This window comes from Limulus polyphemus, unplaced genomic scaffold (genome assembly GCF_000517525.1).
Source record: "Limulus polyphemus unplaced genomic scaffold, Limulus_polyphemus-2.1.2 Scaffold7982, whole genome shotgun sequence".
NCBI classification, from domain to species: Eukaryota; Metazoa; Arthropoda; class Merostomata; order Xiphosura; family Limulidae; genus Limulus; species Limulus polyphemus.
Window position 1 is genome coordinate 12,850 of NW_013673592.1, and position 18,622 is coordinate 31,471.

At 34.2% G+C, this 18,622-nt stretch overlaps 1 protein-coding gene across 2 annotated transcripts in view; it reads right to left on the reverse strand.

The window, feature by feature from the left end:
• Positions 1 to 16,133, reverse strand: part of LOC106475024 (carboxypeptidase B-like) — a 27,600-nt gene extending 11,467 nt beyond the window's left edge. For both annotated transcript variants that reach the window (XM_013935721.2, XM_022379242.1), the window contains exons 1-7: positions 16,035 to 16,133; positions 10,977 to 11,058; positions 9,886 to 10,022; positions 7,865 to 7,958; positions 7,336 to 7,437; positions 3,031 to 3,138; positions 1,533 to 1,643 (exon numbers count right to left, since the gene is read on the reverse strand). In XM_013935721.2, coding sequence (XP_013791175.2) covers positions 1,533 to 1,643; positions 3,031 to 3,138; positions 7,336 to 7,437; positions 7,865 to 7,958; positions 9,886 to 9,974 — 504 coding nt within the window. In that variant the 5' untranslated portion in view covers positions 9,975 to 10,022; positions 10,977 to 11,058; positions 16,035 to 16,133. The remainder of the gene's footprint in view (positions 1 to 1,532; positions 1,644 to 3,030; positions 3,139 to 7,335; positions 7,438 to 7,864; positions 7,959 to 9,885; positions 10,023 to 10,976; positions 11,059 to 16,034) is intronic.
• Between the last annotated feature and the right edge of the window lie 2,489 nt (positions 16,134 to 18,622).

Below are 18,622 nucleotides of genomic sequence, written 5' to 3' on the forward strand. Positions count from 1 at the left end.
GCTTAACTTCAAACAAACAAACAAAATTGTTAAATACACTTTTATCTCTTACGAATAACCGAGAGTATACTTTTTAAGTATCCACTGCGAATCATCACAGAGCGGGGTATATTAGTTTGGTACTGTCCGTTTGTCTGTCCCTCTCACTTTTGTGGACAAGATATCTCAAAATTGAATGGATGCATTTTGACCAAACTTGTACAACATGTACTAAATACAAAGTTCTAGACCTGTTTAACTTCAAAGGTCAGGGTCAGAGGGACACTGGTAACATAGAAAATCTTCCCGTATGAAGCTTATAATGCTAAAAATCGGGTTTCGATTCGTGTAATGTTTTATTATCATTAATCTTAACAATTTGAAATACATTTCCGCTTAAATTATGTCTTTCACGTAAGCTGATGGATTTATATAGTTCAAATTATAAATGCTGCTGAAATTACGGATTTTCTTCATCGTTTAAAAGTACTGCTAATATTCAGTAAAGTTATCAAGGCAAGCGTTGCTACATTCTGTCCAGAATAGTAATCTCTAGTGCAAATAAAGCTTGCTTTACTTTCATACTATCACACTGCTAAACAAGCAAGATTTTTGTTACTACATTACAGTTCATATTTTAAACGGTTTCCTTCAGAAACAACGTAGTGAATTAACGTTTACTTTATTAAAAAAATCGCAAGTCGCCATGCGAAAAATCAAAGAACTAGTACAGATCCGTGACAGCAAGATAACTTAGTATTCACAATTGTTTGAATTCATTGTGATTTGGGATCGCACAAGACATTTGTGAGAGACACAAGGGTTAAAGTAAATGATACTCAAATAACGAAGTATTTACGGCAATACAACTGTACTAGAAAACGCTAGGTTTAATACAGTGATTAGTAGCGAGAGGTGTTTATTTTTAATGTACCCAATAGGCGAACTGTGCTGCGTTCGCCACGGAGATCGATTTGTCTCTTATTTTTGTATATATTCGTGCAAATCTACACAATGAGTATCTGCGAAAGCCGTCCCTAATTATATAGCTGACAGACTAAGGGGTAGGAAACTACTCAACGGCACCCACCACAAACTCTTGTCTAACAGATTAGCGGGACCCCAGTGGCACAGCCGTATGTCTTTGGAGTTATAACGCTAGAAACCGGGTTTCGATACCCGTGGTGGGCAGAGCACAGATAGCCCATTGAGTAGCTCTGTGCTTAATTACAAACAAACAGAATAGCGGGATTTTTTTCGATAACGGAACACGAATGGTGGATTCGCAGATCCATAATCCAGCATGCTAACGACTAGATCATGCTCGGTGTAAGCGGGGATCGAACTTCAATTATTATTCCTTAATGAAATACAACAATAACTTAAGAAAAAAGAAACAGCTAAACTGTAACGTGTAAAATTTTGCAATTTTCTAAATTCAGGTTTGTATATATATTTTTTTTTGTCGTATATATCTGAATAATATCATATCTAAGTCTGCGCTAAAACAGCTCAATGCATACAAAATATATATAACAAGGTATGATACTTACAGTAGTATGACTGTATTCGTAACCATCAGGATTCACAACTGGGTGAATATACCACTCATAAAAATCTATCAATTTTGTGATGTTGGCATCCAAGTCATATTCGTTCAGAAGCTTCATAAAAGATAATAAAATAAGAATAATAACAAGACAAATGGCGAGAGAACGTAAACATAACACATAGAATCGTAATTAATAAATAATTTATGAAACATTTATTTTCATATAGTCATAAAACATACACTTAAGCACACTCCGTTTACTGAAGTAATCAAGAAATTAAAATGTACAGATAAAATAAATAAAAACAAAAAGGAGCGTCTGTCACAAAGAAACTGTTCCAAAAACAATCAGCAGCACTTTTCCGGGCCAACAGATTTTATTCTAAAAACATTCAGCAGCACTTTCCGGGTCAACAGATTTTATTCCAAAAACATTCAGCAGCACTTTCCGGGTCAACCGATTTTATTCCAAAAACATTCAGCAGCACTTTCCGGGTCAACAGATTTTACTCCAAAAACATTCAGCAGCACTTTCCGGGTCAACAGATTTTATTCCAAAAATAGTCATTAGCACATCCCAGTTCAACAGATTTTACCCCAAAAACATTCAGTAGCACTTTCCGGGTCAAGAGATTTTACTCCAAAAACATTCAGCAACACTTTCCGGGTCAATAGATTTTACTCCAAAAATAGTCATTAGCACATCCCAGTTCAACAGATTTTACCCCAAAAACACTCAGCAGCACATTCCAGTTCTTAGTCTTATCTTTACGTATTTCTATACACAGAATATCTTTCGCAAAAGGACCAACTTAACTTGCAAACTCAGAACGAGTCGATAGAGGATAGAGATATACGGGTCATGTTCCTCCATGTGCAAGAACACGCAGACCGGGAGGTAATCGAGATTCAGGTCATCCACGTAGAAGCTGGATAGAAGGATTAGAAAATCTAATTTTGTTGCGTCCACTTTATCTAAGTAAACCATTTATTTAAGTAATGGAAGTACGTTTATACTGAACCGACTTTTGAGAGGCGTGAGCGTCAGATATATTGACTCGTAAAATATAAGTAACTGTGTAACGATTTAGCCTAGCAAAGCCTGGTGGTTAAGATGTTCAACTCGCAATCTGTGGGTAGCGGATTCGAATCCCCGTCATCGTGATGTGTTATGGGGTTTACCGTCACCGATTTACGTCCAAAAATATCGTTAACAGCGAGGATATGCAACTGAAGAAACAATACATTCTAATCGTTATAAATTAAAACGCATGAACAGTATATTCAATTAGCTATACTCATTACCGTGTTGATGTTGATTGTTATTTTAGATCTAAGTAGGTAACTTGCTCTGATCAGAATTAAATATTAAAAATATATACATTAGCAGGTACTTAATTTAAAAAGTAAAATGGACAACTAGGATTCTTAGGGCAACTATTATGGACTTATTAAAATATTTCTAACCAATATTCCAGATATTTTGTCTTCTTTCTTACCTTGGTTGCGATATAAAGAGCACTAGCAGAAGTGATCCATTCCCTTCCATGAGTACCGCCGTCTATCCAAATAATAGGCTTCTTCTTTGTCTCTTTACCACTTCTAATCTGGAGGGAAGAAAAATCTATACCAACACGAAAATAAATTAATCACAACTGTTAGGCGAGATATTTAATGTTATTTGCTTTTTTTATGTACCACAATAATCACACAGCAAGATAAATAAAAGATTGGGAATTTAAAAACCTGCGAATAAAGATCGTAAAAAAAAGTAAGAAAACAAGACTGGAGGTACTGTAGACATTACTTACTCAAACTAAAAATACCTATTTTGACTCCACCAAATGTAATTCTAGGTAACAGCATGGAGCTAAAATAGGGTTTGCATTTGAGACAATAATGTCTGTAGTATCTCCATCCTTGTCTCCTTACTTTTTTTTTAAGATCCCCATTTATAGGTTTTTAAATTGCCACTTTTTTATTTATCTTGTTTGCTGGCTTTTTTTAAGCTCAACTTTGGGCAAAGGATTACTTGATATGGTAGCTAACTTTATACATTGTAATGATAATAAACATAGCTAATAACTAGCTGATACGGTTGATGATGATTTACTGTAGCTATTGACTTTCTGATCGCATTAGTTTGAGATGTAAAACGTCAAGCTGCAGCTGGAGGTTGTCATGGAGATTTGTTTAAGAATATACTGAGCATTTATAATTTCTGTGTAACTAAATACTCTCTATATAATGTATACCAATGGGCAAATATATGCCTAGACTAAGATACAACCCCTATTAAGTGCGTATAAAATTTTACCAGCAGAAAAGGAGCCTTTAAAAAAACAGATTTGTCTAAAACACTGCTTTAAATAAACCTTCGTGTCATTTAAGGTAATTATTCTACGAATGTGTGTAATAAAATTTAATATTATGTGTATTGATTATTTTTTACTTCTTCACTTCATACATAATATAGAGGTTGGTTCCCTAAAGACACTTATTGTATAGTATTAAGTATGTACATGTTACAATCATCTAAGCCCCCAGTGGCACAGCGGTATGTCTGCGGACTTACAACGCTAGAATCCGGGTTTCGATACCCGTGGTGGGCAGAGCACAGATAGCCCATTGTGTAGCTTTGTGCTTAATTACAAACAAACCAACAAACAAACAATCATCTAATGTTCATCTATTATTGGCTGTGTTTTCCTGTTTCACCCTGTACTTAAGCTTTTTGAAAGGAACACCAGACGTTCGAAATAAAGATAACTTCCAGGGGTTAATGGTAACATCATTTACACTATAATTATTATGTTTTTAGCTTATTTAAAATATAAAAGAAACAAATTGACTTTTCAATACCCCTAAGACCTTCGCAGCACCTTATTTAGCATTCTACAAAATATTTGGGTGCAATATACCAAACTATTTGTGTTGTAGGCTGGCAAGAGTATAATAACAAGAATTACAAAAGAGCCGTTTTGAGCGGATATTCTTTTCCTTGTAAGTGTAACATGCGTGTTTTTTTTGTGCATTTTTATGTGTGTAAAGCCTTAACAGTCGATAGTAAAGGTTTTAAAGTGTTGTTTGAACTGAATCTTTAAGGTGCTTTTTGCCAGAACGTTCTACTAGGGTTTGTGCAATTCCTTGCGATCCCTATTATGAACCACTATAGTGGTTCATGATATTCCGAAGTACTTACTTAAATATATGTGAATAAAAAATAGTAATAATCCTAAAACAATAAAGATCATAAATTTTTTATGATAATATTACTTATACACGGGTGTAATCTTATACTGAAAATAGAACAACTGTATTGTGTAAAACATGCTAACTCACTCTTAATGACGTAATAATACCGTGGAAACGATGCTACCTAAATGTTGTCTAGAAACATGCTAACTAATTCTTATCCACAGATTCATTCGACGGGAAACGAATTTGAATGGTTGTTGTTGTTTAATATTAAGCACAAAGCTACACAAAGGGCTATCTGTACTCTGCCCACCACGGGTATCGAAACCCATTTTTTATCGGTAGCTGTCCACAGACATACCGCTGCGGCACTGGAGAACTAAGTTGAATGATGAACAATAGAACAATGGTAACAACAACAAACATTTAACACGTGTGTGTACGGTAACTAACATTTAATTCTTGAACGTTTCGGAATGTAAATAGTCCATCTTCAGCAAGCTATGTTGAACAAGGTAAAAAATGAGATACAAACCACGAACTTCATCGCTTGGCCGCGCCCGTTCGACAAGATAGACTAGTCATATTCATGGATTATCAACAGTTTAAGCTAGAAACACATAGGACACTCTTTCTTAGAAGGATAGAAAAGGCATGGTAAACATCCACGCTGCTATGACGCCAGATCCAATGAAGGTGAATGGCCTTTTTTAAGGAGAATTTTAGCGCTATAAGTATATCTCGGAGAATGTAAAAACTTGGGATCATATATTTTTATCTTTAACGCAAAAATCAATCAGTGCTACTAGAAAAAAAAGTAAAAAATCATTCTAATAGATCAAAAGTTAAAATAAGAAAATTATACAGGTGCTTCTTACACCACATATTATCATCCTAACTAAAGAACTGAAGGAATCTACAACCATCAGCTCTCTTCTCACATTTCCAACTCACGCTCCATCATTAAGTTGTTTGTTTGTTGTTGTTTTTTAATTATGCACAAAGCTAAACAAGGGCTATCTGTGCTCTGCTCACCACGGGTATCGAAACCCGGATTCTAGCGTTGTAAGTCCGCAGACATTAAGATTTACCACGACGTTTTTAAAGTAAATCCGTGTTAACAGTTCGAAATAAAGTCTATATAAAAAAAAAGGATTCTTGTTACATTACCCGAAATGAATCATTACCTACCGACTAAAACATTTTTAAAAACAATATTTTTACTAAATTCAGTAGGTCAGCTTTAAGTTAAGAAACACATCTTTATTATTAAAATTATACAATAAAAAGAAGTAGATAAAGTTCTTACTAAATGGATTTATTTCGCAATGTTTTGGACTTAGGCCTATTTCAGGCAAAGATCAAAATACAACTGATTATGGTGGAAAATCAGATGAAATTTGAACGTGTGGAGCGAGAAAAGTCGATAATACGTAACAAAATATAAATAAAGCATTGTTAGCGACGTATAAAATAAAAAAATATTTGATAAATGAAAACCTTGGCTTTCTATTGGTTATAAATAATGTAGAACTGAACTTCAATTTCTGAAAGAGAGGATGTGACAGATGGGCGTTGCAAGAGGGTTCTGGTTGTCAATTTCATGACCCTGTAACCAAATAAGATTGAAGATTGCAAAATTATACTTTGCCTGAGCGATGACGATATTATAATAAGTAACTTACGTAAAATTTTGTACTTCTTGGTGAGGTGGTAACTAAATTAGCGAAGAGGGGATGCCTAGACAGAGAACAAATGTCACAATTGTCACACAAGGGGAAATTATTTTTTTATATATTGCCCTATAAAAGTAAGAACTTACAACTTATATACTATTAAAATATGGATTATTAACTATGCTTTTAGGCTATATGTATTGATATACCATGAAAAAAGAACAGTTTAATTAAATTTTGAATGTATCAATAAAACTTCGTGACATGCACCTAAAAAGATGCTCGTGGACAGTTTGTTTGTAGTTTAAGCAAAAACCTACACAACAGGCTTTCTGTGCTCTGCCCACTACGAGTATCGAAACCCGGTTTCTAGCGTTGTTAGTCTGCAGACATGCCACTCTGCCACTGGGAGCGTGGAAAGAGGGATAATAATAATCGTCTATACTCTATAGGAAAAGTGTAATATCAAGCCATTCCAAAAAAATTAATAGTATTAGACTGAATACTTTGGACGCTTTCAGATTCAATTCCCAAGAAATACAAACATCTGACTGTACATATACGACATTTAAATCTTCAAGAAGCTTTCATTATTTCTGCTTACTGTCAGTTTATTTCTTTTGTTATTATGCACAAAGCTACGCGTAGGGCTATCTGTACTCTGCCCACCAAGGGTATCGAAAATCGGTTTCTAGCAGTATAAGTCCGCAGACATATCACTTTGCCAGTTAAATACCACATATAATGTTATTAGAAGACAGTAACAATACTTTCAAATAATTTAATTAACCTTCCATAATGTTAATTAACGTTTTATTATTTGATTTATATAAAAAATATGAACTATTCATAAAGTTCCTCTAATAATCAGGAAATACATTTTCAATTATGTATATTTTACTATTTTAAGCAGATTTCATTACTGTTTACCTTTAAAACGAGCAGATCCTGACCCTCGAATGATTTTCCAATAGAAAAAGTCGAAGCAAGTTTGGGATATTTTGACTCCAGTGATTTCATGTATTTGTGGATCTGTTTTGAAGTAGAATTGTCATAAATGACTTAAAAACAGCTTTAAAAAATAACCTGGCAGAAGTGCTCAGTTATTTCGATAAAAAATACCCTTTTGTAATACTTTAATTCATTATTTTGTTTGCACAAATGCAAAATATTCCTACTTCTAACATAACTTATCCAGAAAACGAAAAAACAACAACATTAAATTATAGATTTTGCTTAGTTGCCAAAATATTAATTTGCATTGTTACCTATATTTATGGAAAAAAAAGTTGAATTTCGAAGCGTTGAAATGCAAAATAAATTAAAACAAAACACATTTTATATTTTTCATTGCGAATGCCCTGATATAAAAGGTAACTAAAGTATTGATAAATATCCACCACTATGCCGAAGTTTCGACATACTTTAGCAGAAACGTGATACTTGAATACTCTACTACCTCATCTAGGCGATGATAGGAAGAGAAGAAAGTTGGAGGTGATCGTCCAACAAGCTCGTCATTCTCATCAAAACCTTGTTCTACTTCAATAGCTCTATCAATAAAGAAGGTAAAAAACATATTCTTTAGCTCATTATAATTGCTGACCAGTACGATACTATCGCCATCTAACGTAAACAGAAAGAAACAGATATAAGGCACCAGCAATTTATGATCGTGGTTAAGTTAACATAAATTATATCAGTACCAGTTCTAAAGTAATATTTTTGTTTCATACAGACTGTTTCTAGTGGCATGTTTAGTGTATTTCTGAAAATTCAGTAAATTATTAATTAGAAACAAATACATATAAAAATCCCTAGTGTATTGAGCATTTACTGAAACTTTACCGATTTACTCTCTTACATATACGTTATTTTGTTTGTGAACTCAAGTATAAGCTGTTAGGGTACAACGTTACTTTTTTCTGGAAAACTTACAAATATAGTATCATTTCCACATATACTGTGCGGATGAATTACTTCAAATTCTAGAATGACAGCTTATGTGACAGTTTATTTGTTTTTCATAAAACATAACAAAGAGGAAAAAAATCATTTGTTGAATGCTCTCAATATCTTTTAGCAAATATGAACTTTGATTTTACGTTTTTCCTTCTTTTGGTAAAATCTATGGCTACAGAGAAGACCCCAAGTACTTATAGTTGAAAATTTATTAAGAGCTATATTTGGGCATTCTGAGTGTACAAGTAAAGAAAAGACTTTTCAAAAAAGGAAGTAAATGTGGGGATGGCTAATATCAATTCTTCCAAAACAATGCAAGTGCCACACCTTCTATCTTGTTTGCATTCTTTGTGAAGGATTGATATTAGCCATCCCTACATTTACTTCCTGTTTTGAAAAGTTTTTTCTTTACTTGTTTTTTTTTATGCAGTGTTTCAATATACATAGGAAGGTTGTATTTATAACCAAGTTCTAAATACACTGAGGTTCCAACTGTACTATTTATTATTTATATATTATTGACTGGTAATTCTTGTTTCACTCTGTACTTAATCTTTTTAAAGAAACCCCAACTTTCTTTAAGAAAGATAACTTCAATGCGTCATTTAATGACCAGAATTATGATTCATTTAAATTACTACTAGTTGTTAATAATACTTATAAAAGCAGATACTCTGTTTGAAACTATGCCACCTCAGTGAAAATGGTCGAACCATGGTTTTGGTTTTTGAGTTATCATGTAATAATAAAGAAGCAGAAGAAAGAAGAATGAAAAATTCAAACTTTCTGCAATGATATTTACAGACATTCCCAGAAATTGTGACTCAGTCACTACATAGATATTGTTATAAAAGAAAACACTGTATAGTATTTTTAAGTTCTGATGAGGAGATATCTAAAATACCATTTCCATGAACAATCCGAGCCATCCCTACATAGGCAGTGCTACCGCTTGCCTGATAATAAATTTTTGGAAAAATGAGACACCGTTTTATGAGGTATGTGAATGTAAGATACTGCAAAATTTAAAAAATAATTTCGAACATTTTTCATTTGAAGCATGTCTACCTCGGAATAATCTTACTTGGCAAACATACACGTGTAGTTAATAGTTTAGTGCTTAAACATTCCTTTGGAAGTTACAAGTAAATTACTGGACTTCATCAAGCAACTACCTTTTGACTTGTCATCATTATAACTTATTTCAGGAATTCAATACTAAACGTAACGAAAAACTGTTTGTTTGTTGTTTTTCCTTATTCATTATCATACAATTTGGCAGATGCTTGTTCTTGATGGTACTTCGCAACGTGTGGGAAGGATTACTTTATTAATCTCATAAGTTGGCAATTTTATGGTTCTTGATGGACCTTCGGGAGGGAAGGATTAATTCATTAACCTTACAACTTGAAAATTTTTGGTTCTTGATGGACCTTCACAACGGATGGGAATGATTAATATATATTATCTTCTCTGTGAATTGTTAACTGAGAAAATTGTTTTTAAACTAATACATACTTTGCTACATTTTCAATCATGACTTCTTTCTGTATGCTATTGTTTGACAACAATTCTTCCACCACCAGGTAGCGCTCCGTCGATACCATGATGTCCACAGACCGGTTGATATACGATGGTCTAACCCAGAAGTCAACCTTCAGTTTCATAATATAAATAGCACTATACTCAGCTGAAACTTGTAATTCCAATAGTACTTCGAATATTTTATATGTTCTAGAATCTTTTAAAAGTAATATAATTGTTTTTCATTACCATTAACATGTACAGTAAACTAGGTTATCCATGCATATAGCAAAGTTGACCATCTGTCTGGTGTTATAAGTTGTTTTTAGAAATTGGCTGAACCAATTTCGATGAAATTTTGTAGATTCATTAATGTGTACCCCCATTCGGTCAAACGGTTCGAATTTGGCAGCCATTTTAGCTTTACAACTTTAATTACGTGAATGAGGCACTAGCCGACCCTAATTTAGCAGTGAAAGACTAGAGGGAAGGCAGCTAGTCATCACCACCCACCGCCAACTCTTGGGCTATTCTTTAACCAACGGATAGTGAGATTAACCGTCACATTATAACGCCCCCACGGCTAAAAGGGCGAGCATGTTTGGCGGGACGAGGATTCGAAACCGCGACCCTCAGATTGCGAGTCAAGCGCCCTAACCACCTGGCCATGCCGGGCCTTTGCCTGAGAGCAGAGCGACATTTGGCTATCTGCTGTATCCACCGCGGGGAATCGAACCTCGGAGTCTATCGTTGTAAATCCGTCTGTCCCACCTATGAATATTCTTGCGATAAAACAAACTCGTTACTATTTAGAACTTTTATGAATTTTCGTAAAAGATGCTGGAGGACCCATTTCAGAACTTTTATGTCATGTAACAACCGGAAACCACATATTTTCTTTTATCAAAATTTATTAACATGTGACTGCTAAATGATGGAGTATGCATGCATGTTACGTCAGCGTAAATACAAACTGGTTACTTTGCTTTAATATGATAACACATGAATAACAACTTCGATAAAACCATATTAAACTGAATTTATTTTGCTATATTAGAATCTGGAAAAAAAATAATAATACTTACGCCGGGATCGTAAGTCTCAGCCAAATCATGTAATAGTTCAACATGCTGTTTCTTAGCTGGATACGCTCTCAGTACCTTGAAACTGTAAATAAAAGTTTTTATATTACAGCTAATTACTAAATGCAAAGAAAATCAACGGAAAACATCAAATCCACAAATAAGCTCAAACGATTTAACCGTTCTCACTTCAAGTTTCTTCTTGGATAGAAGTAAATAAATTGTATCTAAGAAATTACATGATAGTTTGTTTGTTTGTTTTGAATTTCGCGCAAAGCTACATGAGGGCTATCTGCGCTAGCCTACTCTAAGTTAGCAGTGAAATGACTAAAGCTAGTCATCACCATCCACCGCCAACATTTGTGCTACTCTTTTACCAACGAATAGTGGGATTGACCGTCACATTATAACGCCCCCACGGCTGAAAGGGCGAGCATGTTTGGTGGGACGGACATTCGAACCCGCGACCCTCAGATTGTGAGTAAAGCGCCGGACCGACATGACAGTGAAGAAGTTAAAAGAGACAAACAGGGACTCATCTGAAGTGAAATTAAAGTAATTAAAACGTAAAAATCTCGAAAATACCCATCTGCCAGTGCAAAGCTTAATTTAGATTAAGGACAATGAGAGCTTATAACGCTAGGATTCAGGGTTCAACCCCTGTGTTAGTCAAAGTACAGATATCCCCATGAAGCAGAGGAGCCATTTGGATAAAAACATTTGGACAAATATTGCTTTATTATGCACAATTTTAATCGCTACATTACATTTAAGAGTTAAAATTTAAAACAAAATCGCTTGGACTATTAATAAGAGTCCTTCCAACAGTGCCCAGTCCAGATCAGGATAAGGTTTTGACCATCTGTTCAAAATAAAGTCTCGTGCACAAAAGCTTGGGACAGCGGTAAATTTACTGACTTAAAACGCTAAAATACGTGGTTCGATTCCATGCGTAGCCCCGTATGGCTTTGCTCTAAAACAAACAAAAACAAAAGCTAAAAGCTGCAGTATATGATATAGATAATATCATGGCGATATTATTCAAGTTAAAAATATAAAAGAAGCGTGTTTTAAGTTATCGTAAAACATCTTTGTTTTTTTTTAATTTATTACAAGGGTCATAAATGGAAACGTTACCTAGGAAACTCACGAGCACTCAGCTCCGGCCATCCTCAGTATACGTATAACCGGTTGTAATGACGTACGACCACAACCAGTAACAAACTCCGACCTTGCTTCGCTTACCTAAAACTTTTCGTCAGCGCTTCAGTGTCTTTTTTTTTTTTCTTTCGTCCAATTATTTTTGAGAATATTTGTTCTCAAACACTGATACACAAGTAATAACTCTTACTATTTTATATTATAGTGCCACCACTAAAGTCAATGAAGTTGTTCAAGATGGCTACTTGAAGTTTTGAAAAAATAAACCTTGTAAAACATTTTTGTGTATCTCTACGTGAAAGCCAAACAAACCAACCATGTTTATCACGACGTATATCTGAAAACACTTTGTATCAGATAAAGAGTTTTGAATCTAACTCATCTTTATGGTCACTGTCTGTTTGTTGTAATAATAAAGGAAGAAGCAGAACTGAAGTGTCATTCAAATGTAACAATCTATGCTCCCGGCTGTTCCTTCTGTACGATATCCTGAGGCTTTATTGATCTTTATTATTATTATTACACGGTAGGTATACGAAGAAAACAGAAAATTGACCTACACAATTTAAGTATCGTTATCTCAGTCGTGAACTTTATTGTAAAAGTTTTATCGGTAACGTGAGGGTCAATGGCCTAGACCTGAGTTGTCCAACTGCAGGCCCGCAGGGTACCGGCCCACAACCTCCAGGCAAAAAAAAGAAGAAAAAAAAGGAAAATATATAGATAATGAAGCTAAACATAGTACGTATTTCTAGTACATATGACTCTGAGGTTTAGTTGCTTAATATCAGTTACATATAATTGTATTATACTGGCGTTTGCTACTAATAAACTTGCATACAGCCATAATACGTTTGTTTTCAACAAGAAATTAGTGTCCGGCCCCTATAACCACTCTCAAAATACTATGTGATCCGCCATTTCTAACCTGCCCTACCTGATATGTCTTTAGGATTACAGACAGCCACTCACAACGACTTATTAGAACATTTAGTAATGGATTTTGCAACTAAATAAGCTATAACTTCTGGATAAATAAAAAAATATTCATCCCCAATGAACAACATAGTTTTCTTATTCAAATAAGTTATTGTCAAAATCAAAATATAATATACTCCTTTTTTTCAGTATACAGTATTTGATTTTCAAGTGTGACTTCTTTTTAACACAAAATAAAACCCAACATCGTAGCTCTTTCTTACAATAACAAAACTCAGAAAAATTAGCACCATAAAACGATACGAGTATTTTTATCGCCCAAAACGACGCAAATTTATCAAAGATGGCCACAATGAACGTCAATACTCTTACTCACTACTCAGATTATGCGAAACATAAACCGATATTTGTAAACAACAATTGTTTTTCTTTTATCTTGAAAAATATTCGGACCGAAATAAGTAAACTTGCAACGACCGTCTGTCTACACCTTAAGACATAACTATGTGACGAGCAAAAATCAAAAACAAAACATTTAACATGGAAGTGGGGGAGTCACTACAGCTCTCATAACCTCGTTGACTTTTGCAAAACAAAAATAACAACTTTTGGCTGAGGCAGTTCTGCATGGTGAGGAAAGTTACAGGAGTGAAACACTACAAAAGCAAGCGGAAGCATAGACTTAAGAGTACGGTAAGCCTACTTTTTTAGTGCTGAGTCAATTATTTATGGCTTATCCACACAGTATTTTAACGCACCATACTTATTACGTACCACTTTCTTTTTATAATAAGCACAAATATTGAGCATCAGAATCATCCTTATCCATGACTGAAACAACGAATTATGCTCCTAGTAAAATATTAAATACTGTATAAAACTATACTTTTAATGTTATGAGTTAAATGTTAATTAAAAAGAGCTGCGACTTTAATGATAACGTTAAGATCGAAAAGTTTAATGAAATAGACCAAAAACACCTGTTAGGTAGTTCTAAGGATGTGGCGTAAGGATGTAAGCTTATTTAAACGTAGATTATAAATACGACGTTCTGTGAAGTCATTGAAATGTCATTACATTAGTAAGTGAGTTAGTTGAAAGATAGTCAAGAAGATAGTAGGTAGGATTATTTCAAGATGAAGAGTGAACTAGTCAGTTTGTTAGCTATCGCAGTTACTTTGAACAAGTAAGTTGACTTGTTATACGTTAGTTAACCTCATTGTTACATAGGCCTACAACAATTTACGGTAGTATACAAATGTTCAAGTTTGTAGACACTTTAAAGTAGGAAATAAAGTGATTTACTATCGTTACGCGGACTGGATATTGTATTATATTCACCGAATAATTTAAAAGAACCCGTCAGTGCGAGAACAACGCTACTACAACATGTTGAAAATAAGATTCGCAGAACACATCCTTTAATTATAACTACTTGTTTTTTTTTGTTTTTTGTTGTTTAAAGATATATATATGATTTTTTTTTAATTCATATTATTACATATTTATGATTTTAGTTAAATCATTCTGGTCTTAACTACAAGCACTCGATGTTAGGCTGATGTACTAAAACACCACAATTTATACTTTGCAAATTAGGAGTACAAACGAAAAGACTAAACATAGCACTTATTATGAACGTTACAATTTTCACAGGAAAAACTGAATATGAAGCATAGAGTATTTGCCATATGCTTTTTAAATACGAATAAACCTAATTCAAGTGATGCACTGACAGTAGATTTCTTTGCTTGAATTTTGCCCAACGTGATATTAGGGCTATTTGCGCTAGTTGACCCCAATTTTTAATGTGATAGACTAAAGGGAAGACAGCTAGTCCAAACCACCCAAAGTCAACTTTTGGGCTACCCTTGTCAGACTGAATAGTGGGATTTGACTGTAACTCTTATAATGTACGGACAGCGTTAAAGTGTGGGATGCGGTTTGTTGTTTTATTACTTTGGCGGTAACGGGACATGAACCACGAAACCTCAGCTCCACATTTGGACACATTAACCACTGGGTCGCGTACGCTCGGCTGTACACTAAATTAATATTTTCTGTTGGTGTGAAAGTACATTCGGTGAGATGGATAGGTGAATAGCCTACTATCTAGTTTAGTACCAGTTACACAAATATCGACTTGATTATTATAACTGAAAAATATTTTTTTTTTCTCAAAAAACATATACAAACAAATAAACAAAACATATGACTTAATTCCAGGAAATGCATATTTTATTATTTCCAACGTTTCACCTAAAAGGCTCAAAATTATTTTAACCAATGTAAACAAGCTTCAACTGTAGCTTTCTGCTTATTACAAACAAAGATACAAAAAATCGACTGAGTTATTAAACGTAGCTTAAGTTAAAGCAGCTTCTAGAAACAGCCTTAGGTTATAGGCGAAACGTCGGAAACGAAAAAAAATTTTTTTTCTGAAGTATAGTATTTTTTAAATGTCCTCTACTTCCCCAGTATACCCTCCATTCGTTAAAATAATACCGAATCTAATGCCCCCAGTGGCACAGCGGTATATCTGCGGACTTTACAACGCTAGAAACCGGGTTTCGATACCCGTGGTGAGAAGAGTACAGATAGATCTTTGTGTAACTTAGTGCTTAACATAAAAAAAAACGAATCTAATAAACATATTATATAATTTTGATATTATTTAATTCATACTTGAAACCGTCGGTACTTGATGAAACTCCATAATTACAGAATTGAGGAAAAAACAAATACAATTATACGTTTCACAAGTGCTTCACTTATTGATGACCATATTTTTTTTTCAATTTCATATTATTTATTGCCCCAGTGTGCACAAATTCTAAACATATCTATCATGAGAAAAAAGCATGTGTTATTTGTGTTTTTAAACAACTGACTGGAATAGTGAAATCGTTATATTAATCTTAATTTTGTTTTTATTTTATATTTCAGTATATTTGGACTTACTTGTTGTAATCTTTCTTCTTGTTCTCTTCTGAACTTCCAGCACTGCTCGTCAGCCAAACGATACACAGCGCCGCAAATGCCAGTTCTAGAGATAGTTGTTTCAAGTCTCCGGTCATGTTACTAGTGTGATCCTGAAACTGGCTGGCCTAAACGTGACTCTATATTTATTGCTCGCGTGGTTTACGTTAACTTATGTACATCTCACAAGGTGACGCGTTAGGACTTATTAGTTCAGTAACTGTGTCATCAATAATGGATTGATTATTATAGCAGGAAAAAAAGTCAATGAATATTAAATCGAGATTGTCCTTAAAAGGTGTGATTTTCATGCAGTAATCCACAGAATCCATCTCTTTGTAAAATTTTATAGTGTTGATAGAGTCACATATTTAGGTCAATTCTCTCTTTACTTTTATATATATATTATAGGATCACCTAGCTAATCACGTGTTATAACTTCTCTTTATTACCTCGTGCATGAAGCTGAGTGAAAGCTCATGTTTGTTTACTTTTATTACGGCACTAAATAACTTATTAGATGGCGCGGTTGTTATAAGCCTAATATATAGGAAACTTTGACACTTTGGAGCTTTAATTAACAAATTTCTCTAGTAATTACAGGAAAGAGGTTAAGTAATGTTCAAACTGCTTTACACATACGTGATCTATAAGCATTATGTTATTTCCATTGTCAGAAGTGACATAGGAAAGTTACAGATTAAAGACATTGCATTCGTGGTACTTACAGTATGCAACTTCATTGTTTTTACAAAACTGAACTAACACGTGGATCATTCTTTAGAAACAAACAAATAAACACTCCTGCTTATGTAAGGCTACGATTAATCTCTTAATAATGAAAGAAGAATTTCCAAATTAAGAAAAATTTTAAACCCCAATTTTATGCAACGGTTTTGAAAATTGTATTTGTTAAAACACTACGAGTACTTGAAGTAGAAATAAATGAAAATGGGTTGGAAATTTTTCTTGAATTATGTTTAAAATGGGTTATTTTAAAATAGTTAATTCCTGTTATTACGTAATCATTGTGTTGTATTTTCAGCCACACTGATTTAACTTTCGGGTAACAACCACAAATAACAGGAGAAACAATCAGGAAATGGAGTTGACTCTGACTGAATTTGAAGAAAGAAAAAGACTGGAAATAATGTGTGGCAAAGTGTAAAATAGTCTTTATGTATTTAAAAAAAAATCAAAGTGAACGGGTACACATGGTTAGAGACAGCACTTCTACTGGAAATTAACTGGCTTCAGATTTGTTCCAGAATAAGACTTGTTCCTGCATTAGGGTAAAATAATCTTTATGTATTTAAAAAAAAATCAAAGTGAACGGGTACACATGGTTAGAGACAGCACTTCTACTGGAAATTAACTGGCTATAACTCTAGATTTGTTCCAGAATAAGACTTGTTCCTGCATTAGGTACAATATTCTATAAAGATAATCCGCTAAGTGCGCTTGTGCTACCCACTCTACTGATGATAATTCCAACAGAAAAAATAAGGAGGATATATTGTTGAAGTTATCACCTGACCTTTCAGTCGAAAATATCACCATCCACCTTTACTTAGTGTGTTCTATTTTATAACAGTCTTCACCACAAGAAAATGCACTTGACACAATAGGAGATTGGCCCGGAAGAAAAGGTGACTAGGCCTAAAGGAAGCTAATATAATCCCTTGAACAGCAATAGGAGATTGGCCCGGAAAAAAGGTGACTATGCCTAAAGGAAGCTAATATAATCCCTTGAACAGCAATAGGAGATTGGCCCGGAAGAAAAAGTGACTAGGCCTAAAGGAAGCTAATATAATCCCTTGAACAGCATTCTGTTGTTAAAACCTTAGAAAGAGCAAGAAAAATGAATGCGCGAAAATTCTATTTGAATATGAAATATTAACATGTTTAACTAAAGAAAATAGGAAATACTGAATATGCGTTTGTATACCACAATTTCCATTAAAATGTTACGTTTCCGGAACGGCCCAGATATAGTTAAACCTCTTCCCCGCCCCTATCTCCATTCTCCATTCCAGTTTAATTATTTTATGAGATATTTAATGTTTCTAATGCTCATTGTGGTTAGAGTCAAGGTGAAAATTTGCTTCCAAAACTACATAATTTATATAATGATATATGCAAAAATGTAATCGGGCTACCAATACATAGGTTGAATTTTAACTTCGTACAGCTATATATTTTGAGGCTTAGAAATGTTGTCTATCCAAAGAATATTTATTCTGATTTCAAAATTTTCATTACAAGTTTCACACAACCTTTCAGAGTCCTGTTGGATGCGAACCGTTTTGACACATAATTGGTCAGCAGGAAAGGCTGCTACCCAGAAAGGCTGTTGGAACTGTGGAAAGCACGGACATTTGAGGAGCCAATGTAGGAAGAATATTACCAACAAGTCGGCCTCAAGGAGACCAGTAGTGGTGGGTGTTGAGCGACGCCCACCAACCCCCATCATGAAAGTCCAACAGCTAGGTGTAAATGCCAAGCACACACACAGTGTCTATGTGACAGGAAAGCTGGATGGCCAAATGTGCACCTTTGTCATAGATTCT